This window comes from Larimichthys crocea, chromosome XX, assembly GCF_000972845.2.
Source record: "Larimichthys crocea isolate SSNF chromosome XX, L_crocea_2.0, whole genome shotgun sequence".
Taxonomy (NCBI): Eukaryota; Metazoa; Chordata; class Actinopteri; family Sciaenidae; genus Larimichthys; species Larimichthys crocea.
Genome location: NC_040030.1, coordinates 8,027,698 through 8,054,586, shown reverse-complemented (window position 1 = coordinate 8,054,586; position 26,889 = coordinate 8,027,698). Strand labels below are relative to the sequence as shown.

The 26,889-nt window shown below is 40.9% G+C and overlaps 2 protein-coding genes across 4 annotated transcripts in view; one reads left to right on the top strand and one right to left on the bottom strand.

The window, feature by feature from the left end:
* The window catches only part of LOC104928802 (E3 ubiquitin-protein ligase TRIM38), an 899,066-nt gene that overhangs the window by 4,527 nt on the left and 867,650 nt on the right, over positions 1-26,889 (bottom strand). The window lies entirely within an intron of this gene.
* tspan11 (tetraspanin 11) lies at positions 826-14,446 on the top strand. Of its 3 annotated transcripts, none has more exons than XM_019273349.2 (9): positions 826-964; positions 2,424-2,531; positions 3,966-4,157; positions 6,595-6,669; positions 8,316-8,420; positions 8,901-9,059; positions 9,640-9,726; positions 10,990-11,110; positions 13,170-14,446. In XM_019273349.2, the coding sequence occupies exons 2-8, from the start codon at positions 2,445-2,447 to the stop codon at positions 11,062-11,064; spliced, it is 780 nt and encodes a 259-aa protein (XP_019128894.2). In that variant the 5' UTR covers positions 826-964; positions 2,424-2,444; the 3' UTR covers positions 11,065-11,110; positions 13,170-14,446. The 3 variants fall into 3 exon arrangements, with proteins under 3 accessions (XP_019128894.2, XP_019128893.2, XP_010741445.3); XM_019273348.2 differs by having other exon boundaries at positions 826-973; XM_010743143.3 differs by lacking the exon at positions 10,990-11,110 and having other exon boundaries at positions 826-973.

Sequence of the window (26,889 nt, the reverse complement as noted above, 5' to 3'; positions counted from 1 at the left end):
AGCTCCATTTCCTTCTCTGTCACACCACATTGTGGCCCTTTCCACAAGTTTACACTGTGTTGCCTTCAATGACCGTCGGCAATCTGAAAATAATTGTAAAATGTTTCAATATTTCACATATCCTAATAATATAGTATATACCCTACTGTATTTAATATATTTACAATGAAAGTAGTACATTAGTTTAAAAAAATTTTGGAACAGTACCTACATTCATATTTATATTTATATTTATTTTATATATTGTATTTTGTATTTGTATTATTGTATGACCAGTGACTGCAGATGGAAAGCAGGTATTAGCAAAATCTTGCAAAACATTTCTTCTCTTTGTATACAATTAATTTGTACTCAGTCCCTGACAAGTACATCTATTAAAATATATACAACAAAAATAATGCTGCTTGATTTCTATGTTTTTTCCCCTTCTGTGTTTGGCTAGTATTTCTGAACAAACAGAGGTTAAAGGTCCAGTGTGTATCACTACATTGCAGTCACCTCACATCACCCTTGCCTACCTAGTTTAAAGGAGAAACAACACTCCAAAGACCCTTTATAGTACAGTATTAAGTTAGTCTATTCTGGGCTACTGTAAAAACATGTTGTGTCAGCATAGCGGCCTCCATGGAAGATATAAAAGCATTTTTAAGTAACCAAAATAAAAAATAAAAATATTTTCATGTGATTATACATGCATGAAATCATAGTTATGCATATTATATTCCATGTCTGCCTTATTCTGATAATAGAGGCCCCCAAATCTTACACCCTAGACCTTTAAAAGTCCTATAACGCACATGAATATGATAAATACGAGCTGCACTTAAATGCAGCATCCGCACAAACCTGCTGTCGGACGCTCCGAGCAACAAGCTGGACCGGACCAAACACTCTGCTGCAGTGCCGTACACTGGGATTTGACGGGGATAGCATCGAAACGAGGTCGTTTATCTTCACTAAAAAGGTTGGTCTGGTGAGTATGTCCTCTGCTTTGCGACGAAAACACGAGTTTGTCGATGTAACAGCGGGATAACCCGGTTAAACTTTGTCCTGCACATCAACGACGCAGGTGTTTTTTTTTTTTCTTTCTTTTTCTTTATTCGGGATGCTTGAGCCTACACCCCATCCTAAAAAAAAAGAAAGCCATAAAGTTTATACATGCATTTATTCAATTAAATTAAATTAATTAGATGTGCTGCTTGTGGCCATGAAGGACAGCTGCATTGGTCAAAGTCCGAAATCTCCGAGGCAGGCCATGTCATATCCATTTGAACAGGTGCCAGTTAACGCATCTTGGACGGGCTTATTTAATTAATTTAGCATAGTTTTACGGTAAAAAAAGACAAAAGCTTTCCTGTTTTAACTACTATGTTTGAACAGCATGCCTAGAATATGAAAATAAAGGTTACTTAAACTGTATTTTTTGTGTCCTAGACGTTTAATAGTGACTTTTATTTCGCGCATTAATATTTAAAGTGCGGTCACAGGTGTAGCTGTCATATAGTCCCCTCATTTATGTCCTTTTAAGTTCTTCCATAATGTCCACTTGAGTCAAAATGTTACAGAAGTTTGGCTTTAAATCTTAGAAGTCTGGAGTAGTTATTACAATACGTTTTTAAAAGTTTGTTTTACCCAAATTACATGAAACAAACTCTTTGTACTTTGAACATTTTCTTCTCACTTATCTTGGTTTTATGTGTCCTGGTCTAGAGATCTCAATCTCTGAGGTTTCTGCTTTCATCCCATTATAATAGCAGGGAATACAGTTTGTTTTGGGGTTCTCACAGGATACAAAAAAAAAACCCAACAGCAATGTGTCTTTCCAAAGTGGCAACCTCTTAATTGATTATGTAAGTATTATAAGTAATCCACACTTTTCCTCTCAGACAAATACGACCTACCGTGACGGTTTTAGACTGTTATTGGACATACGCTGCTGTACCCTGGTCAACAAACACACACACACCCTGCAATATTTCCTCGGCTGCGTTCCACTGAAGGACGCTGTCTAGATCAATTTTATGAGTCTTAAGTGCTTCCCACCCCACGGCCTTTTATTTACAGAACTGAAGCTGTGCTGAACTCGATTTCAAAGGTTTATGGTCTGTTGGGTGCTATGAATAATTTAAAGATGTGGTTTGTGGATATCACAAGAAAAGGTGAATGAAATAAGATGTACCCATAAAGTACAGCCAAAGGAGTTTCAGTTAGAAAATAGTCAAAAATAAACGATTAAAGTTGCCGTGTTGTGACTGATTGTCAGACGACAATAAACTGAGCTATAAAATGAGTAGGTTTATTTTACCCGACTAATTTGGACCCGCTTCATTTACCTGTCAGTGTCAGTATTTGTGTGTTAGCTGGATCCCAAATGTTTTGCCATTGTCCTCTTCTTTACATTAAGAACAAATCTACACTTTCAGAACTGAAGTGGAGGACGGAAGATGTCGGCGGTTTATAAAGATGACCAGGAGGACTGGCTGACAGTGTGCCTCAAGTACCTGCTCTTTGTTTTCAACTTTCTCTTCTGGGTAAGTGAGAGCTCTAAATCTAGTCCTCCTGTTAAACTACCTACGCTCACAAAAATCTTACAGGAAGTGGCTAGACTTTGTCATGTTTTCACTATTTTGTGTTTAGTGAATGGTAAATCTGAATATTTTTCTTTAGGATGCAGCGAAAGCACTTAAATGTTTCTTTAAAACTCCACAGCCAGAAACACATTATAGGGAGAGGATCAAGGAGAGTTCTGCTTCTGAAATGGCTGAGCTATGGACTCGGCCCAAAGTGAGTCATAGATTATTTAGGGCTTGTCAGTGTTGGATGGAGAACACTGTGTCAGACCCTCTCTTTGGCACCACACTTTATGATGGCTGCAATTTGTTAGTAAAAGTGTACGGGCTTGCAGGCACTGTCCACAGTGTCCGGGGTCACTTTGAAACATGTTTTCAAGTCTGAGGCGAGAGTATTGTGTGTTTGTAGGGAGAGAGAGACAGATCAGTGTGCGGGTGAGAGAAAAGGGATCAAGCTTTATCATCAAGCCACCTCAAAACTCATCTCTTGAGGAAACTCTTTGTCTCCCTCTCTCTATCCACCACTGCACCATTATAACATGCATCAGGGGGGCAGTGGATCTCTTGAAACGCTAGATTTTCATCTCAAAACATTAAGCCTAGTCATCTTGCAAAATATCAAATCTATCTATTTTGATACAGATGCAGTGGACCGGATTGATGTATCCCTACTAAAAAGAAAATGAAAAACATTTTAGACATATGTGAATTTATTATAATTTAGTGCAGCTTGCATATTTTTCATAAACGTGACATAGTCGGGGAAGTCTCCCTCTGGGCCTTGTATCTTAGTGGTGCCTCCTTGGTTGGAAGTGGATCGGGAGGATGAAGGAAAGAGACTCTCTGAGGCATTTCCTATCTGTGCGCCTTTTGAAACTGATGAGAGGAACAGATCTGGACACCACCCTGAGTCTGTTATCCAGGATTGTTTGCGAGGAAGTGGTCATTATGGCCCGACTTGACCTCTGAAGTCCCACGGCTCCTTCGGCTGTTATGCTTTGCCACTCTCCCCTGATTCTGTTTCTATTTCCTTTCTTTTATTTGTGCCAAATCAAGTCCCCTTTCACTCCCTCCCACTGTTCTCTCCTGTTGTTGCCTTTTTGTGACTCATCTGAAAGCATTGAACCGACTTCCTATTTGTCACATCCTGCCCTGTAAAGTTTATTTGTCTTTCTCTGAGACTGAATTGACATGACACGCTCAGTGTTTTCACAAGATTTCCTTTCTTTGTTCAGTGAATCCATATCTCCTCTTTCTCCATTTCATGACTGATACCTTCTCACCAGGCTTTTATTGAGCCTTTATCATGTTTTGGTATGCCCATATCAGTTTAACAGTATCTCTTCTTCTACCTTTACACTTTAACACCCCCTCCTCTCTCCCCTTATCTTCCAGGTGGGTGGAGCGGCTGTTTTGGGTGTAGGAATCTGGACACTGCTGGAGAAAAGTGACTACTCGAGTCTGCTGGCATCCAGCACTTTTGCTGTGTCGGCGTATATCCTTATCCTGGCTGGCAGCCTGGTGGTGGTTACAGGCTTCTTGGGCTGCTGTGCTGTCATCCGGGAGCAGAGAGGCTGTCTGTCCATGGTGAGACATGGAGTGGGTTCCTACTGAGGTCCCTGCCTTTGCGTTTGTTGACGGTATAGTATCTATGCGATGATGCAAAAGCAGGCCAAAGGTTACTTTTAAAATACCTTGTGTACTTTGCTGCACTGCCACAGTAAGGCCAGCACCAGAAGTCAGCAGTTTTACTGGAAAGCTGTTAGCTCTGTTCTGCAGTGACGTTCAGTTATATCAGCAGTCTGAGGACATCAGCTTTCACTGCAACATGTAAAATACTACTCAATTAATATTAAAACAAGCTCAGTGTGGGGAGACTCTAATCTGCAGTTTCTCAATCGGCCACTTGAGGCTGGCTTCATCTCCATAGATGCCCATAGCAGAAATAAACATGTTGACATGTTTATTTTGCATTTGGCAAAACTGAAAAAAATTCATTCACAGTCTTAATTCCATACTACAGACCAATGTTGTATAGTGTGTACCATATACAGTTGTAGTATACTTTTCCTGCATCATAAGATATGGTCTTTACTTTTATTGTACTAACAAGAAATAATAAATGTGTGCCAGTGAATCTTTGGAATATGGAAGAAGGTTGGATAGAATAGACATTTCTTTACAGCAGCCAGTTTGACATGAAATAGTAGGGTCATACGTGTTACCAATGATACTACCGTAAAAAATCTTTCTGTGTATCTGGTAAATATCTAATTTCTCAACCTGGATATCAGCGGCTTATAGTCCGGTGCAGCTTATATATGTAAAAAAAAATTTTTTAAACTTAGTGGGTGCGGCTTATATTGGTGTGCTCTATAGTCCGGAACATACGGTAATTAAGGTTTTGTTCCATTTATTGCAGCAGAGACTTTCCAGTGAACCAACATGCACCACAGCAACACCCTGACTCTGTTTGACCTGAATGGAAGTGAATCTTAATTAGTATCATTGGTAACACAAGTGTTTACCTGCTATTTTGTGTCAAAATGGCTGCTGTGAAAAACGATACAGGACAGTGTAAAACAAACTGCCACTAATGGACTGAAGGCGTACAATCAGAAGCTAGATGCTCGCCCACGTGTACGCAAAGGTTTGCTTTGTCTGCACAACTCCATAACAGCTATGCAACAACATTACATGGAAGTCATCGATTCTCTCCCCGGTCTAAGGTCTATCACTGCATGCTGACAAATGGCTCTGACAGGACCCTTACTGTCCTCATTATTTTACAGAGACAGGGCCCGGTGGGAGAGAAGCAGGCGGGAGGTGAACGTGCACTGCCGCAGAACTATTTATAGGTTTGTCTATCTACCGTTGATGGATGGAGCAATAGGAACGAGAAACAGGCTTGTAGGAGTGAAGGTTTAGATGCTGAGAGGATCTGGAGTCTGTGTTGAATATAAACTGCATTGATGTGCTATTTATAGATTTAGTTTTGAGGGATTAATGAGTGAACCGAGCATGCAAGAAGGAGTGAAGTTACCATTTTGTGTAGGCAGCAGGCACACAGTGTCTTTTTTTTTTTCTTCTTTCTTTTAAATCTTGTAACCAAGAGATACAGAGCAGGCTGGTGTTTCTGCATGACATAATTACTGTGATAATTGCAAAACAGAAGAGGACGCTTGCTCAAGTGTTAGATAATAATTCAGCAGAATCGTTACTCCCCTACGAATGTTTGTTTGACCAGCAGCTTGCCATCACTTTGTTTCCTGCGTCGCTCAGGATGGGTAGTAGCATCTGTCTCTCCGTAATGATCTTTAGTGAAGCAGCACTGTTGCTGCTGTCAGACTGTCGTGTCCCGCTCTGCGACAGGTGGCCCTCATTAGTTGTATGTGTGTGTTTTTGTACTATGTGGCGTGGCCAGTGTTTGCGTGGGGTACATGAGCCATTTAATGAACAAGCAAAAGGTTGTGCTTGTTTTATTTTAGAGAAAGCTGTAGTTTTGATATATGTGTGGGTGATCAGCTTTCTTTGCAGTATACATAACTATACTCTGCATTTTAGTGTTAGAAATAGTACATTAAGGATTGCACCAGTGCTTATCTGTCATTTTCTTTTCAGCTGCTAAGGTATTGATTTTTTCAGGTTGTTTTTTTTTCCACAAATCTGCTGTCTGATTCATTATATTTCTTGTTTTCCTGCGGTACACAAATGAACGTTTGTGCTATGGTCATGAATGCTTAAGTCACCTTACCTTCAGTTTCTGCCAGGGTGGTGATTTGAAGTTAATTATAACACATAACGGAGCTGGTTTTTAAGCTGCACGGGGCCGAGAAAAATCTGATTCCACAGCCTGTCAAGTCGATTTCTGGTCGTCTCTTTTCGTGCGCCATCTGCGCTTGAAGTGGCAGATGCAGCGCTGTGACACATGAAGTTTTTACTGAGCCGTCACGAGTGTGAACAAGTTCTCACAAATGAGTTACCTCAGCATGCGACTCAAACCGGCTCTCTTTCTCTTCCGCAGTATTTCTTCTGCCTGCTGTTGATCTTCCTGATTGAACTGGTGGCTGGAGTACTGGCTTACGTCTATTACCAGAGGGTAAGTGATCACTGCTTAATTAAGTCGAGACTGCTACTGAATTATTTAGTTGTAGTTTGGAGAGGTGAACGATGATCACTGCATTTAACTGTGCGCCACAGTGCCCCCCAAAAAACATGAAACACTTTAATGTTACTGTGACCATCGTCAGGCCAATCTGTTGTGATGGTTCTTGCACTAAAATATTCTTACATTTTATTTAGCAGATAGGTAGGCGGTGAGGATATTTTCCTGACAGAATGTTGTAATAGCTTTTAAGGTTTGAGTGTTACAGATTGCGTTTGCCCCTCTGGGTGTGCGTTCAAGAGCAGCACTTCAAAATAGGTAGTTAAAGCTCTGCAGTGAAGACACTTCACTTCAGCTGCTCATTTCTCAGGATGGCAGTAACTAGAGAAATGAAAAACAGAATATATTTGTGATAAACCCCTGTAATGTAATCATTTGACTGTATGTTCTTTTTGTGTCGACTCCACTGGACGCCAGCTCTGCGTTTGTGGCATTTCAGTTTTCTGACTCATCTTGATTTTGATCCATTTGCATAATGCACACCGAGGCTGATGGCTAGCTACACTTTGAGATTCCCACTGCGCTTCAGCTACCTCACAGTCACGACTGAACCGCCCCAAGTTTTTACCTCTCAGATGCATCAGATGATTATGGTTAGAAAGGAGACCCTGTTCAAGCTCTGAAGCGTCATGAGCATTTTCCTACCAGCTCCAGGACTGCTGCCCTTCCTGTTGAAGGGACAAAGTAAAAAGAGAATTTCTCTACTGAAATCAAAGTATCACTACGCATAATTACTCCCTGATTATGAGATCAGAATAGGTCTGTGATATGTGATGATCTGAGTTCAGATTCTGCACAGTCACTGTGCAGAGACACAGGCCCCAGGGCATCATTAAATACTTTGAGGATGTTCACACTGCCATGCGAACAGGTTCCCCGTCTGTCTTTGTTCTGTCTCGTAGGACACGGACGGGGATGAGTCACCGGAGAATCAGTACATCAGTGCAGTACATCTTTTAGCTTTACTTTTTTGTCCCGCTCTTCCTTCTTCTATGTGAAGTTGCGTTGTCGCCGTTTGCCACCTGCACCTGAGTGTTATGTTCTGCGTCTGGAGTTTATCTAACGCGCACAGTTCTTAGGATCTTGTTACAAACATCTGCCTGTCAGTCAGCTAAGACTGCAAAGAGCAGCATGGCATCCGTCAGCAAGCTCAGGGATTTATTAGAATGGAAAAGGGTTCAGCACAGGATAGACTCACTTTCAAGATAAGGCTTCTCATCTTCTCTCTGTTTCCTGTCATTTCTCCTGTGTGTGTCTGACTGTATTAGTGTGTGTGTGTGTGTGTGTGTGTGTGTGTGCACATCAAAGGCTATATTTAAAGTCTATTTTTCTTTTCAATCACAGCATTCACTGATACGTGGGAGTTGCTAGCCGTCTGTCCTGCCCTAATCCTCCAACTCTTCACTTTTGTCAAGATTATCACTTCAAAAACTCTCTCACCTTATAGTCTTTGCTCCTGTACATTTCTGCATTGATGTTCTATATGTAACTATTATGAAGCAGCTTGTTGTTGCAAATTGCCCCTTTTTTTTTTTCCCATAACGACCCACATTATCTCTCTCTTTGCTCCTCGTTTCCAGCTGAGTGAGGAGTTGAAGCAGCATCTCAACCAGACTATGACGGAGAACTACGCCCAACCAGGGAAAGAGGCCATCACATTAGCCGTGGACAGACTACAGCAGGACGTATGGACTATATTTACAAAAGCCTCTGAGGTTTTGTTCGGTTTATGTAAGATTATACGCTGCACTTTTCTTCAGCTTGCATGGTCAAGTATAGTTGCACTTGTTATAAACTCATTTCCCGTGACTCAGTCTGCAGCTACTATACGTGAATTAGTTTCAAATTATGCCGAAATCAGTAGAAGAAATTGCTCATAGTTCCGTGTTATACATTGGGGTTTGCTCAAAGTATAAAAATGACAGTGAAATAGTCAGAGCTAGTAATTTAAGTCCCTCGAGAGGGAGGAACACCACACCCTTCAGCTGCATGAATTGTCAAGTTTACAGAGTACTGATTTCAGGAAGCGGTTTGAGCCAAATGAGTTAAACCTTTTAAAAAAAAACCTGGCTTAGTTATTACGAAAAGAAGCAGGGTTTTGTGCTTTTCTAACAGCGCGTGAGATCTTGAAACCAAACCCCTTTTGCTTTCCTTCCTCTTCCCAGTTCAAGTGCTGTGGCAGCAACAACTCCCATGACTGGATGGCGAGTGTGTATATTTCATCAGAGGCGGCAGAGCGCAGGGTCGTGCCCGACAGCTGCTGTAAAACCATCACTCCACTATGTGGCAAGAGAGACCACCCCTCCAACATCTACAAGGTTGAGGTCAGTGGACTACACACAGTATCACCAGAGTACTTTTGTCCTCATATTTCCCTTCTGGAACTAAAATAGTGACAGAAACAGAGAAAACACTATAGCATGCAACTTTTCTTTGATGATATGAGCTCCCAGGGATGAGAATGAATAAAAGATGAGGTTTTGAATTTTTATCTGTGGTGCTTAGGTGAAGTTTTCCCACATTCTTGTGTCAGACCCTTCAGTTCACCCAATTATCGCTCTCAGTACACTGCCTGTATCAAATGCGAACGCATAAACATGAAGATACACCCTCCAGAATTTAAGAAAAAGATGTCAGCGTAGTATCACATGCCATGGATGATGAATATATCAATTTAGAGCAATTTTAAAGGGATAGTTCTGTTTGCACTGGTGTGGATGGGGGCAAACTGAAGCATTTATATTGATCTTTTTACACCTACCAGACAAAACATCATTTTATCTTGCAGAAAATGAGAGTCACACAAGTCCGCTGCTGTTATTTTGTTTGTACTGTTGCTGTCTATAAAGTCTTGTGGCTGCTTTTTATATATATATTTTAACTTTCACCCTTTTGCTTCTGCAGGGTGGTTGTATTACTAAGCTTGAACAGTTCCTGGCTGACCACCTGTTGGTCATTGGTGCTGTTGGAATAGGAGTGGCTTGTCTGCAGGTAAGTAAAGTAGTTCAGATAGTTGTTGAGGAGGGATTATTTGATCAAAAATTAGATACTGTTTACCTTTTCTAAATGAAATGCTGCCCTTTTGTTGAGTAGTACCTTATAAAACCCGAACAGATGGGTTTTAATCTTTCCATTACTGAAAATGTACCACCGCAGGTCAACAACCTCTAAATGGAGACTTCTTTTCATCTCACCCTAGTCTCTGTCATCATTATCTGATTTAGTTCATTCCTGTTATTTGATTTGCCCCAGTCTGAGATGGGCTGGAGCTTTTAAGCTTTTAAGCCTTACAGAGGGGTATTTATTATTTTTTTGCAGTTCTGTGCTGGCTGACAGTCCTGTACCACCTCTTTGTAAATTACCTCGAGGGGAAACTTGAGACCAAAAAAAACAAACCTGCGTTGATTCTCCATAGTGGTATTCATAAGCCCGATAATGCACTTTAATGCCCATCATTTTACATGCCGTTCAGGCCGAACCATTTTCATCAGGCACATGGAAACTTGCATAATAATAATAATGATAATAATCAAGGCTTGCAACAGCAAAATATGAGAAATTACCTGTCTGGGATCTCCTTGATACATGAGACAGATGACAGGTTAATCCTCAAATGATCTGAAGGGATTGTGCCTTACATATAGATTAATTCTGAATATAAAGAACATGCTCAGAGAAATGGATTTAAAATCCTAAGAGCTATTCACTCTGATTGATGTAACACTTCCCAATCCAAGCATATGTTTGCTTTCCTTTTGTACTGTAGGCTTACTGTACATCTTGTCTTTGTCGACTGTCCCAGTCTGTCTCATTGTTGCTACACTTTTCTGTCTCGAGTCACGGTCAGACTGACTGAATTAAAATTAATGTTAAAGGACCAATGTGTAGAATTTAGAGGCATCTAGCGGCGTTGTTGCTGATTGCAACCCTGTCGCTTCACCCTCTCCTTCCTACTGTAGCCGTGAAACACGATAGACCTGGTAGACTCTGTAGAAGTGGACCTGTGGCGTCTGTAGATATAAAAATCTTATTCTGAGGTAATTTATTTTTAGGTGATCATACCCCTAAAATATATTTATGCACATTATGTTCCATTTCTGCCATATTTCATATTCAAATCTTTCACACTGGACCTTTTTTAATTTAGACTAGCTGTAGTTTCTGTCTTATGACACACTAACCTGTCTATAGTGAACTGTACTGTATGTCTTTATGTCCATGTGTGTGTGTTTGTGTGTGTGTGTGTCACTGTAGCTGGCCGGGGCAGTCTTGACTGCCTGCTTTATCTATCTGCTCTATAAAGAAGAAGAGGACTTCGGTACATTGTGATTTAGCTCTAGAGCAGCTTTGCGGTTTAATCAACTGAAGAGACCAGGTTGGAGGGCATTGTGGAAATTTGATATCTGACTGCATGTTTGTCCTGTCGTGACTCTCCGCTTTGTGTTAAATGTGAAATCTGTGGGCTCCGCGCATACTAAATTAACATATTTATGACCTGCCATGATTCTTTTTTGCCTGGTGCGAAGCATGCAGCTGCCTGGCTTTGGCTGGATATTGCAGATTGTTGCTCTGCATGTTGTTAGCTGTTATGGCTGTGAAGGATGTGATAAAAGTCAAACCCATCTTGAGAATGGCTTGATTAATGCAAAATGAACTGCTTATGCACAATTATGTCCAGTCCTGTGTCTTTTTATATATGCACCTTTTTATATAATTCCATTTTATTCTGGTACTAACAAACATTGGTAGCAGGAGTAATTACCTCACCTAACTTTGATGGATTCTTTTTCATATTTATTTTTATTCTTTAATGCAGACACCTCCGAGTACATTATTATGCAAGAAAAGCATTAGAGTTGTTGCTATAGTTACTTGCAACCTAAAATAAATTAGACTGTCATGAACATTGAGTTTTTGAACAGTGATTAAAGGAATAATAATTTACTGGCACTCTGTTTGGGTGCCCAGGTATGCAATTTTAACAGACACTTACTATCCAATTGGAATAATTTCCTTTCTTTTTGTTTTTCACTCTTCATTCATCTCTTTGTATCAGTACCCTCAGTCATCTAAAAAGAAAACACAAACACAGAGAGGCTGTTCTCACTTTTCATCATCGAGCCAAAATCTTGTGCTTCTAGGTATCTGTCACCGTCGGTGATGAAGGACAGAAAAAAGGAAAAAAAGAGAAATTGCCTGAAGAGATATTTTGACGAGTCAATACACAATGCTGACTCGCTCGATAGGGCTTTCTCAGAGGGCTTTTAGAGACTCAAAGATTGAATCTGGGCTCCTGCCTGTTTATCCATCAAGGCTGGCAGGCCCGGTGGCTTAGGTCAATATCTGTTCCTGCTGCTCTTACTTTATTTTTGACCTTTTCTATCAAAGCTGTGATGTTGATAGGTTTTCAATGTAGTGAGTCTGGAGGACCCACAGGCGGTAGATCCACAATAAGATTCATAATTCATTTTATATACCAGGGATCCACTCTGAACAACTTCTTTATACAAATTGACTCGTGTGCTTTTTTACCTCAAGGCTATCTTTTCTCCTCTATGACTCAGGACAGGCTATTTTGAGTTCTTTTCCTGTTTCCTTGCTGTGATAAACATTCTCATTCTACCACCACACCTCCTCTCTCAAATTAACACAAAATACTTCCACATAATCCACTCTAAATGACTTCCACACATGTATTTTAAAGAAAATGTCACTTTTAAAGCACTTGTACACAGCGATGAAGAGCATCAGGAGCAAATGTCAGTTAAGTTTTCATTAAAATAAAAGTATGACAGGTGTGTTAACTGCATGCCAAATTAATCAGAGCGCACAGGGCCAGATTGCCTCATAACTTACCATATGACACGATATGATATGGTTACGTTTCAAAAGGCTATTTTTAGACTTTAGAGTCCGACATCGTCCTCACTCCACATTACACACTGGTAGTACTTTTACTGAATTTTCTAGCTCGGCTAAAATCTCAGAACACATCGGCACACTGCTGCGTCGTTCACTACTGAGCAATAAACCTTTTCTAGGTTAAAACAGTGTTCAAAGATATTGCACTATCTAACTTTTACTGAAAAAGGTGAAGTTATGAAACTGACTAAAGAGGGTCAGCATTGGCTTCAAGACTAAAGTGATGGCCCTGTTCTACTACCAGATGAATATTTGTGCATACATTTTCTTTTTGACCCCAGCGTCTCATTTTGCATCTGCTTGTGCAAGCCTGTGCGCACACATGTTGCTGCAATAACGGCCGCTTGACTCCTGACATCTCTATAGTAACCAACTACATACTTTTCCTCCCCTCTTACCCCAACATCACCTTTTAACCCCTCTCTATCCCCACAGTCAATAGCATTCGAGCTTCCTGCAGTCTTCCATGGTGACTGAACCGTGCATTTTGACCTAACACATCCTGTTTTCAGATCTGTGGGATGGTGTTCACCAGCTGCTTGCACAGAAGGATCAAGATGGACCCTTACTGAGCAGGCCGGGCCCCCAAACACACCACCTTTTTAACCGGCTAATGGAACAAGGACCTGCTGACACCAAAACTTCAACTCTGATTCTCGAACTCTGACTTTGTGATATACGCCAAATGCACAGACACGTTTCAGGTCTATTGCAGTCGGAAACAAATTGTGCCATTGACCAACCAGGCTGATTACACATGCAGAGCATAGCAGTTACCATTAACATGCTTACACATCTTGGATACCTGACTGTAATCTACTGAAACAACGTGTCTGTTTGCATCATTGCCTCGGCTTAGGTGGATGCTTTAGTTTGAGCAGGACAAAAGAAAAGGACATACATGCTCGTAATGCATTCTGCTCTGTTCAACTAATGATTTATCATGTTTTCACTGTGCAAAGATTTATGTATTTGTGTGTTTGTGTTTTTTCCTTTTGCCATTCCAAGGGCGCAGTGTTGAAGAAAGGTAATTTATGGTTGTATCTCTTGTGAACACAATGTGCCTCTTTCACAGTTCTGCCGGGAAATGATTGTGTATTAATTCTGTGCCTGAAATCGTTAAAAGGGAGCTGACGATGCACTGTGACCAACGAAATCTAGTTTATTATCTTTATATTTGTAGTTATATAAAATGGCATTACTGAATGTCAGACTGTATGGTAGTTATTTAAATGAACAGAAAACTGGTGGTAACATCAAAGTGTACTAAAAACACTAAGATGTTCCTAGACAGTCCATCAAGCAAAGGAAAAAGTGAAAGTCATTTTCTCAAATGGTTGCCAGATCCCTGGATTTATAGCTCCATCTAGTGGTTGGTCCTGGTCACATACAATACTGTGTGCTATTATAAGTGTACGCAGCACTAAACGTACATACAGGTGGTGTGGATTTAAACATTAACACACATTACCTTCTGTGAAGTTCAGACTAATTTCCATACTTTCCTAGACACACTGTGATTTCATTTTATACAGTGAAGAAGCTGACTTCAGTGAGAGCCAAAGAAAGCTGCTGTGTTTTCACTGCCTAATCTTTCACTTGCCATCCACATTCCCATAGACACATACAGTGGTGATGAGTCTTGGCTTGGCTGTTGTGGATTATTAAGTTTAGTTTATTGTTACTGTTTGAAATATTAAAAACTGAAAGCTCCATTTGACACTTTTCAATCCTTTACAACGACACAGCATTTCCAAGACTCACTACACTGTGAAAGGACCTTCTAGCATTTTTTTTTTTTGCCCCGCCAATTAACTTACAAACAAAGGGTGCTAATGTATGTAGACGGTTGATGAGATGATGATGTAACATTGGCATGTGCTCCAACTACTGACTGTGCTTTTCAAAATATTGATATGAAACTCATAAATAAATGTTTAAATACTGTTGCATTAAGAACTCGCACTGTGGTAACGAGAGACAAATATTTAAGAGTCGCTTTATACAGGCAGCTATGATGACATGATTGCTGTTTGGCACTGCTCTAGCTGATGAGATTATGATCATGGGGAGTTTTATTTCATTTATTTATGGAGGACAGGATAACAAGTTTGTCCCAGAGAGCTTCACAAAGTGTACAGACATTTCTACATAAACCCAAATCTGTGAGGGCTATGTCAGCTGCATTTGTAAACCTCTAGAGGGAGACAAAGATTTTCCAGTTGCTAGTCACTAATAGTAGAGACTCTTTAATGGATAATCTTGCAGTGCCATGTTTGTAAAGATTCAGTGCCTCACAGAGACCTGTTTGATATTGTCTGAACTGACTCATGCTAAAAGTGATTCACTCGTCTATTTTTCATATATACAGTGCCTTCTGATTACACACACGTCAAATACAGTTTGCTCTTCCAAATGGTCCAAACTATTATCGCCCTGTGTTTACAGCCACAGTTTCGTGTAAATCTTTTTTTTCTTTTTTTAAATCTGTCTCTTTGTATTTACTCAACACACAATAAGCAGTGTCAAAATCTTGCCAGATAATGTAAACTGGAGTGAAATCTCGAGGTCGAGATCGGTCACGTTATCCTGGAGTGTGTGGGCTCCAGTTAGAGACCATTGTGAAAACACTTGTTACGTGTGGGGTCTCCCACAATTCCACATCGGAAAATCTCGTACGGTTCCCAGTTCAAACCACATTTATTCATGATGAAGCGCTAATGCAGTTTTGTGTGGTTTTAGGGCCTTGTTGAGACAAAGTCTCCATATATCAAATGCTACGCCTTGTACATTGTGCATTATTGTTTGTGCTATATTGTTGCCATATGACCTAACTATTTGTCTTTGAAGCCTGACTCTTTCCCTTTTCTTTTTTTCCCCGAAGCTCCAGAGTACTTACACGACACTGTGTCGGTTCAGAGCGATCTATCATTGTCACCCATTTAGGAAAAAGGCCACAAAGTTTTAAAAGAGTTTGGATGTTCTCCAGGATTTGGGCCTCAACGAGCCTATAGAGCCTGTCAGTCCCTTTGTCTTCATCAGCTATAGGAGGATGGCTCTCATTTCCTGCAGATGTCACACACGCTACGATGCAGAAAAAGGGCACACTGATACTGACAAGATAGAAACACACGCACACACACATGCAACTCCGAGGTTGCACACATTAGCATGCGGTTAACACCCTCTGCCAGAAGAAACCCATGAGAGAGAATTAAGAGCAGCTGGAGATTCAGCACTCCCATGTGTTGAGGCCTCTTTGCATCACACGTACACACATACACACTACTTATACCCTCCATCCCCATCACATTGTAGCCGTAGGGGCAATTTTTCAATGGGACAGCTCAAGAAGTTACCAAAGAGCACATGTTGCAACATCATTTATCTTTTGACCGTGAACGTGTGTTTGCATGTGCAGAGATAAATTATGCAAAAACATTCCAGGAATGAGCAAAAACCAAATGTACTTGAAGTCATCTTGAAATTCGAAATGAATGCGTTTACTTCTGTACAGCTCCGTATATGTCAGCATGCTATCACACACTTGAGTTATGGGTTTTCTGCATCTATAAGGCATATGTTGAGCTCTCATAAAACTGATTCTGGCATAACATGAAGCTATTGTCTCAGTATGTGCACCTGTGTTTAATATGTGCTGAAAAACTCAGTTGTGGTAATCGAATAGTGCAGCCCCCTTAGCATAATAGATGTGTGGGAAAGGACTTCTGTAGCACATTTTGTGCTGAATGTAACAAGCCTGAAGGTGCACAAGTGTGGTTAAGGATTCATTGTGTTAGCATGGTTCTTGAAACCGCCTCTGCGTCTACATGTCTGCATTAAGATCTGGAAGACAATAAGTGTCTTGTCCAGAACTAAACCTAGGATTACAACAGTGTCCAAGGATTCGGTTTTTGTCTTGGCCATTGTAGCAGACTAGACCTGCTTGCATGTAAACACTTGGTGGAGAACAACTTTGAAGTTAAGTCTATGACGATTAAAGACACTGCTACAAAGGTGGGTCAGATTAGGTTGAACGTTAGTGAGCATTTGTCAGTTGTTAGAGCGGTCTAGAAATGGACTTCAAAAGCAACTTGACTAACCATGTTCTCAAACAGGCTACATTTTGTACACAAACTGCAGGTGTGCTCACCAAAAAAATGCAGAATTGACGCACATTGTGTTGCCAGTGTTTAACCTTTCACCAATTAGTAACTCCAACAGAGTAGCTGCATGTGTGACTCATAAAGTCTCAATCTGCAATGAAACTTAGTGATACAAGTCCATGCCTGTTTTGGTCTAATGCAGAACCAGTTCTTTAACAAGCCTGATTTCTAAATATACTTTTACCTTCATACTCTGACTCACCTCTTGAGGAGTTTGCATCTGGCCTGCAACACATTAGCTTTGGCCATAAATGTGTTTGACAGATTTCCACAGGGATCAAAGGCATAGGGAAGGAGATGGCGTGGGTAGATAACGTCAGCACTGGACGTCGAAGGCTTAGAAGCTCAAAGACCAGCACGCCAACATAAATCGAAACTTAATATCTGTCCTCATTGACCAAAAAATACTTTTATTTGGCATTTAGAAATGGACATACACTACTTTTTAGACATGTATGTTTTAGTCTGTCTTTATTACTCATTTCTTATCTACCTCCTAATGTTCTTCATGACATTTCGTGATTCCTTTCAGAAGTAAATTCTTGATAAATCTGCTTGGAAATACAAAGTCAACACTCCCTTTCCACAACAAGTTAGGGTTTCAGGAGTTAATTTCTTCCTATGTGTGTCATGCACATATAGTCATTTGTGTCTTGGTAGTGGTTTTGGGAGAACTTAGCAGTGGTTCCCAAATTTGGGGTTGAGAGCTAAGAGGTTGCAAGATAAATGTGAGAGGTCGTGAGATGATTGAAAGGTTAGGATAAGAGAAAAACACACTTCTGCTCCACAGAACAGTTTATTTTTTTCAGACCTTTTTGTAAACCCTGCCTTTTGCTGGATAATTTTACATCATGAGGTCTAGTAAAAACAATTTAATTTGGTTGAGATGGCCACCATGCATACAAGTAATGCCATGTGTGACTAAGGTTTTGCAAGTAGACAAAGCTTCAAGGGTGTCAGAAACCAAAAAGATTTGGTACAGCACATGTTTTTGGCTATGTTTGCTTTATATGACAGATTGGCTATACGGTTCAACAAAGTTATGATAAGTTTACATTCCTCAACTTATCCTACCTCTATGTGTTCTCCAACATGTCAGTGAGAAAGCTGGTGTCTAGTGTAAAACCAACTTTTGGCTATATATCCAATGTCCCATCTGAAACGTATGGGTGATTTTACGCTATGTCTACATAGTCTGTGGAAGAAAGACATTCCAGCTTTTGGTTTCAGGGTTCTCTTGCTCTTTTTTTTTAGCCATGCCAGCGATATGTATCTAGCAATCTGGAAATGTCAGTCTGTTGGTTGATTGGTTGACCGCTTTGGTCCAGACTCCAGACTGAAAAATCTCGACAACTATTCGATGGATAACTTTGAAAATGTCAACTGATAACATTCTTGTCTGCTTTAGCTGTACTTTGTAGTCGGTGCTGACACACGAAACTAAGATGCTGAACATGGTATTTAATCCCACATATTATTTTGTAGTTGTTAAACACAGCTATAACATGCCACCTAGCTGTTTGAAACGAGGGCCTCTGAATGCGTACCGCAGACCCCTAAATCTTCCTCAGTTCTCAGTACCCCCACAGTTGAGAAAGCTGTGGTTTCTGAGGTATGTGTGTGTGCTTCACAGTGTGTGTGTGTGTGTGTGTGGGAGGGTCTTTGTCCATGGGAGAATGAGTTTAGATGGAAACAAACTTCAGAAAGTGTTTCAAGACAGTGTTTCAAAAGCCTGCTGTCTGATAATGATGATGAGCGTCAAGTTGATGAGGGCGTTGATGGATACTAAACAGATGTCAGGGTGCTCACAAGGTTACACACCCGCATTGTGATGTATTACACCCTGAGCATAGGTACCATAAGGTACCCGGTGAAACAGTGATAAAGCAGGTATTTGTATAGAAATAGAAACGTGAGACTGATGTCCAAGTCCGAGTCTTCTGACTGAAACCTCGCGTGAAAGTCAAGAGTGATGTCCTATTGTGTACTTGACCAGCATCAACCACTTTGATAAATACTGACAGTTAAATTATCATGCTTATGTAATCTAGGTTTGTGTATCAGTGTGTTTGTGTAACACCCATTCTTTGTACTAGATAGATTGTGATTTGTGGTATGTGATCAGTTTTGCTTACATTACGGTTGTGCTTGTTTCCCAGCGTGACTCAAAAGAGTGCCTGTTGGGTCAAAAGAATGTGTTTCAAAGTGATGTGGCGTTGCTTATATGTGGTAAAGCGAGCCAACAAGGCTATGGAGTTTCATGCTTTACGTATGTCAGGAGCGGCCGACTTATAACATGGCATTCACTGATGGTGTTGTTAAATTGTAATTTATACGAACCGAGTGATGTTTCTGTTTAAAGCAATGGTTGGAGTCTATAAACTTTTACAAGCTGGGTGCAGTCTGTTTCTACACACTATGGATTGTTCTCTCAGTTGGTTAGCATGCACGCAAAAAAAACTACACACTCTTGCTTTATAATGGCTTGTGTATAAAAAACCTTTTAACAAGGGGGGAAAAAAAACTGCAACTAGACAGAACAAACGGCAACAACCTGTTTGCAAAAATAGTTTTATCCCCTCCCTAAAAAAGGATTTTGTGAGTATGCATATCATGCGTCTGGCTTGAATTATGTATATGTATAGACCTGACACACATATGTGGTTTTGTGTTTGCTTGTGAGAACTCCACATGATATCATTAAATATCTACTGTACCTTTCCAGCCAGTGAAAAACATGACATGACAGATTTTTTCGAAACGACAAGGAGGGGTTTAAACCCAGAGCTGTGAGCTGGAAAGGATGCGTCTTTTGTATAAAAACAGATTAGTCTGTCAACCTGTGTTTGTTTATGCTGCAAGATGAATAGAAGAGGAAGAAGCGGATATGATATTGGGAGGGAAAGTATATTTATCATATGCGCAAAAAAAAGCGGGGGGCGGGAGAAAATAGCGTGAGAGGAAGTTTTGAGCTTCTCCCTCCGATATTGATGGCATGGAGAAGAGCATGGGAGCGACCTTGACTTGGTCGTGAGAGTGGTGTTAGCTCGGAGAAAACAACAGAGAGAGAGGGAGTTTGTAATCAGTAAACAGGCTCTTGAGTTCCCCTTAGGAAGTAAACACTTAAACCAAGAGGCACTGTGCCATTACAGCGGATGGCCTTGGGAGGTAAGATAGATGCAATAAAAACAGATGGCAAATTGGTTGAATGGGAGGAGAAATATGTTTGGACTTTGAGAATTTCGACTAAATGAGCACAGGCGTCATACTGAGATGCACATTCATTGTTTTAGAAAGCAGACTCATTTGCTGAATGGTGCTTTTTTTCCATAACTGTAGGCTAGACTTGTGAAATGATTCTCCAAAGATTTCTGCTTAGTTTATCAATTTCGTTATATCGTACGTAGCACTTTACTTTTTTTACTTTACTTTTTACTGAGCTGGGATTTTTCTTGTCTCGCATCATTACAATATCATAATTATTGCCTTTTGAACAAAAGAATTTGATAAATCTCTTTTGCAGCTGGTAATATTAAGCACGTGTGGCCATTAGAGAACAAGGATTGACATGTATTCCTATTTTAGGACATGACATTTTTTATGTAATTTTTTTTTTTCTTCAATTTTAACCTCCTATTTTTAGGCCTCTGCTCTAAAATAATATACCCAAAATGAATAGAGTATATCTCTGCAACTCTGCTACAAAGTCTATTTGAATAATTTTTGTGTCATAATAAAGGGAACACTTGTGACATTTGTTCAGATCTATAAGTATCAGTATTTATGTCGCCAGTTCAGAGTAAATTAAGATTAAGGCACACAGCATAAATGAAAGATTTCAATTCCACCTAATTTTTTACAGTGAGTGTCTCTTTCAAATGATGCAGTTGCAGCCCTAAATCTAAATCAAAGCAGCATGTTTCTTATATGTGCTTGTAGTAAAATTTCTCCTGTTTAACCTAATGTGCGATATGACTGTATTGTTACGTGATTAGTACAGCGTTTCATGCTTTTTGTTGGGGTTAAGAGGTTAATGCAGATTACAGCAATGGCGAGTGCCAGAACATCGCTCCCAACTAAATTTCTCCTCCAGCATCAGCATCTGTCATCGCTCATATCAATCATTACTGCCTGAATTATCCTGTATTCCTTTGCTTAAAACACCACTGATCCCGTCAGAAGAATGTAAACAAACACACGGATCTCCTCATGCCGTAGCTCACCAGGAAATGATGTGTTTACACAAACTAATATTCTAATTGACAGCTTCACTCGGGGTATTTATCTTTATCTCAGGCTTGATATGAGTATAATTTTGACATTTATGAAGGTTTGGAAACATAAACAGTGTATGGTATTTCATGGGAGTGTGATACTGTTTATGCAGCTCTTGAAGCGTCAACCTTAATTTTGCTCTTTGTGGACAGGAAGGTGCGTGTCAGGCCTTAAGGTGTGCAGCTGTGGCAGCTTTACAGTCTTTACATCTGGATATCCTTTTCAACACTGGGAAGGATGAAACGTGTCTCAATAAATCAGGATTTATCCAGCGAACATGATTTTGAATGTTGTAGTCGCCGGGCCTTGTGGCTGCCGCACCACATCTGTGAAACATGTCTGCAAATAAAATAATTACAGGCTGATGTCCTTTATACACAAAGATAGCTTCAGGTTCAGGGTTTTCATGTAAAGTAACACACTCAAAGAAAAAAAAAAATGAAGAAATTCTGCACTGTCTGTGTTTGATAAAGTACTGCAAAGAAGCCATACGCTTTGGGTTTATCCACCTGACAGTTTGAACAGAACAAATTAGTTGGCTTACCTTGAGTTGCGTGCACTATTAAATCTTGCAAATGTAAGCAAAATCTGCACTGCCAGCACTCCACAAGTGATCCTAAAACAACATTATATGTACTGCAAGTGATTTCATTGTGGGATTAAATAAAGACTGGTGTTTTCTTTGGTTCATAAATTTCCTGAGAGCAATGCTCATTTAAAAAAAGGATACAATTCCCGTTGCTTGCTTACCTTCATTACGTATCTTTACGTAAGTCTGTGTAAAGGCAATTCTGAGATTTCTTTCGAAATACATTAAATATGTTGGCAAAACATGCAAAAAGACTTTTAACGATATATTACTGAAATGTGGACTTAGAGGTTAAAACAGTTTTTCACCAGTTTTCAGTCCAGGATTTTGTGGGCGGTCCTAAAGGGTGGCTCGATGACACGCTGAGGCCACCTTGAGCATACCCCTGCACCCCTAGCAGAGAGATAGAGATGAATTCATCCCGCTCAGTGTTTCAAAGTTTTATTTTCTGAACTTATCTGTCATGTATTTCTGTCGCTTCAAAATGGCTGCTTGACAGCTCCCACGAGTGGGCGTGGCTTCAGCACATTCAGAATACTGCTCATTTTTACCTGATGTTGACACCTAGTTTCATAAACTTGTTCATATTTGTAATCATTCAAATTTGGCTGGGTGGTTAATAACACTTTCTTCTTTGGTCTGACAAACTCAGAACACATATTTACTCTTACTTTAAAGGTCTGATTCAACATGGGGCCTGCGATGTAACATGTGCTAACCACAAATAGAAAGCTCCCAGACGTTTTCTTGGCACTCCCCACTCTCTGCTGTGCTGAATTTGTTGTGTGTTTGTGAGAAGTTCAGACCCTATAGATGCTTAAAATCAACTCTCTGTGTTTAATTAAATATATCCATATACTGTATATCCACACATATTGTATGATAGCTCTCTGTAGTTTTGGGTCATCATGATACGAAAAGCATTCATGCCTCAACCCAGCTGCTCCCAGAAAATTGACCACGTTTCAAAGAAAAGACCTCTGAGAGTCGACTCTTCCTTATGGTTTGCCTTTTTGGTTTCTCAGGTGATTTGAAATTGAAGCTTACGTGGGCAAAAGATTTATTGGTGACAGTCTGAACTTTGTGTGTGGTTTGGTGTTCAGACAGTTCAGCAGACATTGGTAAGCTGTTTCTTCTGTGTGGCAAGGAAAGTTTCACCAGTGCTGCGACCGCAAGTGCATGTGTCCGTCTGTGTGTGTGTGTAAAGGAAACTCTGGATGACTCTAAACCATCACGCAGACACTCAAACACATAGACGCACACTCCTTTTCCTCTGCCAGAATAGGATCCATGCTACACGTAACACCGAGTTAAGAGACTGTCTCTGACACACATGCCTCGCATTACTCCTGGCGTCTTCCTTGCTTTTCATAGAGTTGTGTACATTTTTGCGCGTGTGTGTCCGAGCTTATCTGCTCACATGTGTTTGCATGAGAGACGTGCCCCATGAGAATCCAATTTGCTCCAGTAGTACTTACACCAAAGTGCTGACTAGAATCCGCATTAAAAATTAAAATAATAGGATTAGGATGTAGCGAAATGACAGTGAAAAGTCAAAAGTAACCCACGTGTTATTCTCCTTTTATCCACCAGATGGACTCAGTGCTTTAAAAGGCCATTTTGCCACTGAGCAGGCAGGACTCCCTCCTTGTTAGAAGTGCAAACCTTCAACTTGGACTGATGGCTGTTATAATGGTGCGCATAAACGGCGAACATGAGAATTGTATCTTCAGTCTTCAGTTAAACGAGAACAGGCTTCCCCCTCCCAAAAAAAAAACATTGCGTTTCTCTAAAGAAATTAGGAACTGTTTGTTCCCTTCTACTTAATCTCTTATTGTTGCATTCCGGTATTTATTGTGCTCATTTATGGTGCTCAGAGAATGCTGTGTCTAAAATGAAAATAGTCATGTGGTTATGAATAAGTAATTGTGTTTGAACAAACACAGAAACAGATGCAGGGGGCAAGTTCACATGGGCAATAAAACAATCACCATGGAGACCAGGATTTAAGTGTGTGTGTGTGTGTTTGTGTGTGTGTGTGAGCGCTTTGTGTGGTAAGCACATGCGTGTGTAGGCTCATGTGTGATGTTTCACGAAAGCTGACCCGACGTCTATTGCAGAAGTGTCTCTCTGTGTAAAAGGACGAACATGCCTCCATTTGGCGAGCTAAATCGACCATGTCCGTCTCTCTGGCCAACTGGTGTTGTGTGATGATAGAGCAACACTGGTGAGGAGAATAACAGGGTAGGTGTTAGCGATCATCGCGCAAAAGCACAGAGATGGGATGCGAAGGCAGGATCGTCTTTATGAATAGAAACAGCCTTGCAAAAGCTCCCTTGAATGAAGTATTTACTATATAAACGGATCCTACCAAGTGATGATTCTATAACAAACATGTTCTAGGACACAATCTTGGATTCCTCACGCAACATGGAATGATTGCTTTCTTCCAGACACCTATTGACACGCTTCCATTTTAATTCAATATAACCACGGCGCGCCTCTTGAGACAAAGAGTGTCACAGCCTGCCGCAGATTTCTGCCAGTGCTCATTATGCAATCCTAAGCTTTGATAATTCCTCCAGTGCACCGTTTAATTAGAAACACATGGCCCTGAGATCGCAGAGGAGTACAGAGCTTCTAATGTCTATACAGCCTGCGCCATGAGTAATTGTTTCTCCCTCGCTAGTGCCGAGCCATTTTTTAACCTGCTGACAGCCAGCAAGCAGGAGGAGGAGGAGGGAGGAGACGTAGATGAAGGAGAGAAAAGATATGAGATTATTGAGTCCATATCTTGAGTTTTTATTGTTGTTATTATTTGGTTATAAAGTGCAAGGTTTGAGGAGAAGTGTGAAGCTTTAGATGAGGAGGCCAGCTATATATCCTCCCTTTTTCTTCCTTTTTTTTCCCCCCTTCATTCTTCCCTCCCAGCCAGGAGTTGTTAAGAGTGAGGGAGGTCCCAGGTGAGCTAGAGACCGATGGAGGCTGACATCATGACAGGACACTTCATCAAAGCTTGCAGAGGCTGTTTGGATACCTGCCCGGGCTAAAGGAAGAAGTGTTATAGCTTCTCCTATATACTGCCAGGCAGTGCAGGAACTCTCTCCACTCCGCCGGATGTCGAGATCTTGATAGGTCATGTAGTATGTGCGTGCACGAGAGAAAGACAAAGTGCGGTCATTTTTTTCCCCCCTGTCTCTCTGGACAATTGAGGATATCTCGTAGACATTTAATCTTTTTCCATTACTTGTCACCCCTTTCGCTTTTTGTCTGGGATAATTGATTTGTTGCCATGGATATGATATTACTTTTTGGTCCCTTCTTGCTTTTTAAGTATGTGTTTTTCTCAAAAGACTCTTTAAGGCAGAAGCACACCATACACACACACACACGCATATGGCAACGCTCTTACAGGATGAATGATTATACAGCAAAAGATTGATTTAGTGGAAGTATTAAGTCTTGTCTTCTACAACTTTGGGTGCTGGCGTCTGTGTTTCTAATAGCCTGGTACCTGATTATTTCAAGACTTCTTTCTGAAACAATTAACCATTTCATCAGCTAGTCAGTAGACAGACAACATTTTAGGCCCTTTATCAATCCAGAAAGCCAAATAAATACAAATTCTGCTTTTCTTTCTGTTTTGCATGACTGCAAATTGAATATCTTTGGATTTTTCCTGTTTGTCGGACAAAACAAACAATTTGAAGACATCTTGATGAGAATTTTTCATGATTTTCTTACATTTCATTGACTAAATAGATAATCAGTTAATCAAAAAAAAGTTCCTGAGACGTGACTTTGTAATAAAAATCATAGTTGTAGCTCTAGATGACATTATTCAACTGAATGACCGTAACGCAGCCCTATTCTTTACCGCAATTTCCCACATTTCCTTCGAGACGTCAGTGGATAACACTGAGGTCACAAGGTTCTATTCTCGGTGAGCGGATTTCGACTTGTCATTCATCCTTGTGTCGAACTTTGCCACCCCGTGTTCCGCGCCTATCTCCTCTTTGTCAGATGTCAGTCATTCCTGGCCAGCGGGCGCTACCCCGCTGGGTGCTATGTAAGACAAACTCAAATACCCACAGCTGTTCACAGCCATTCTAGATGGAGAGATGGAAGGGAGAGGAAAAGAGGGAGGAGAAGAGCGGAACTTGAGAGTCGATCAGCTTCTCAAAAGTCCCAGCAAAGTCTGCCTCTCTCTCTCTCTCTCTCTTCGCCCCGTCCAGAATAACCATTAGGGCCGCTGTGGTTGGAGTCCCGGCTCACATGACTCAAATCCTCCTCTGTGGGAGCTAACTGTTTGGCACCTTGCGCTTGTGGGTTGGTGATGTCACGGATCCGGGTGGCCCCCTCGTTGTCATCAGGAGTCGGACTCCGGGGCTGATGTCACAAAACTGGCGTTGTCGTGAGCTCGAGCCGCTGATGGACAGCTTGGTGTGTTTGTATGGCACAGATGGTTGGGAAAAGGGAGAGAGGAGCGGGGGGGGGCTCGGGTGCCAGCATGTAAGGTGGCAAAGACGCGTCTTATCAAGTGGTGCCACATGCGGGCTCTGATGTGCTATTGTGACAGGACGTTTTTCTCCCTTTCATCTAATTTTGTCTCCCATTGTCTATTTTCCCCCCCCTATTGTACTTGTTCGCCTCATCCTCCCGTCATTAATTAATTTCTCTTTGACCTGTGCCTTTTTTTTTTTTTTTTTTTTTTTTGCTCACTCTCGCTTGTTCTTTGTCTTTCTCTCTTTGTTTTCCGCTCTCCGGCTTGCTATCTTTTCTCCATCTCTTTCAATTTGCCAGCGTGTTTGTGGTGGTTTATCTAAGTCTCTCATCAGTGCTCTCTCTTTTAGCTCTTTCCTGCGACTGTCTCCTCTCCCGTTTCTAATTGGAAATGCTTTCTAATCCCTCCCTTTGTCCTTCTCTCAGCTCCTCATGTGTTGTTTCCCCTCTCTCCTTCTTCTCCTCTCTCCTTCCCTCCATCCCTCCCGTTATTCTTTGTCTGGGGTTGTGTCTTTTTCCCCCCTTTGTGTGTTCTGACAGGCCTCTTCCTCTCATTGATAGTGATGGCAGGCTCAACCCCACTCCATAATGCTGCTGATATTTTTCCCACTGGAGACCCCACTGTTGCTGCTCCTGCTGCTGCTGCTGCTGCACTCCCCTGCATCCATAAAAAAAACACACACACACACACACAAAAAA

Bases quoted from the DNA above. Each gene is read 5' to 3' on its own strand.
- tspan11 (XM_019273349.2), top strand. From the start codon at position 2,445: ATGTCGGCGGTTTATAAAGATGACCAGGAGGACTGGCTGACAGTGTGC. The intron at 8,421-8,900 runs GTATGGACTATA...TCCTCTTCCCAG, and splicing joins TGGACAGACTACAGCAGGAC to TTCAAGTGCTGTGGCAGCAA. The intron at 9,060-9,639 runs GTCAGTGGACTA...TTGCTTCTGCAG, and splicing joins CCAACATCTACAAGGTTGAG to GGTGGTTGTATTACTAAGCT.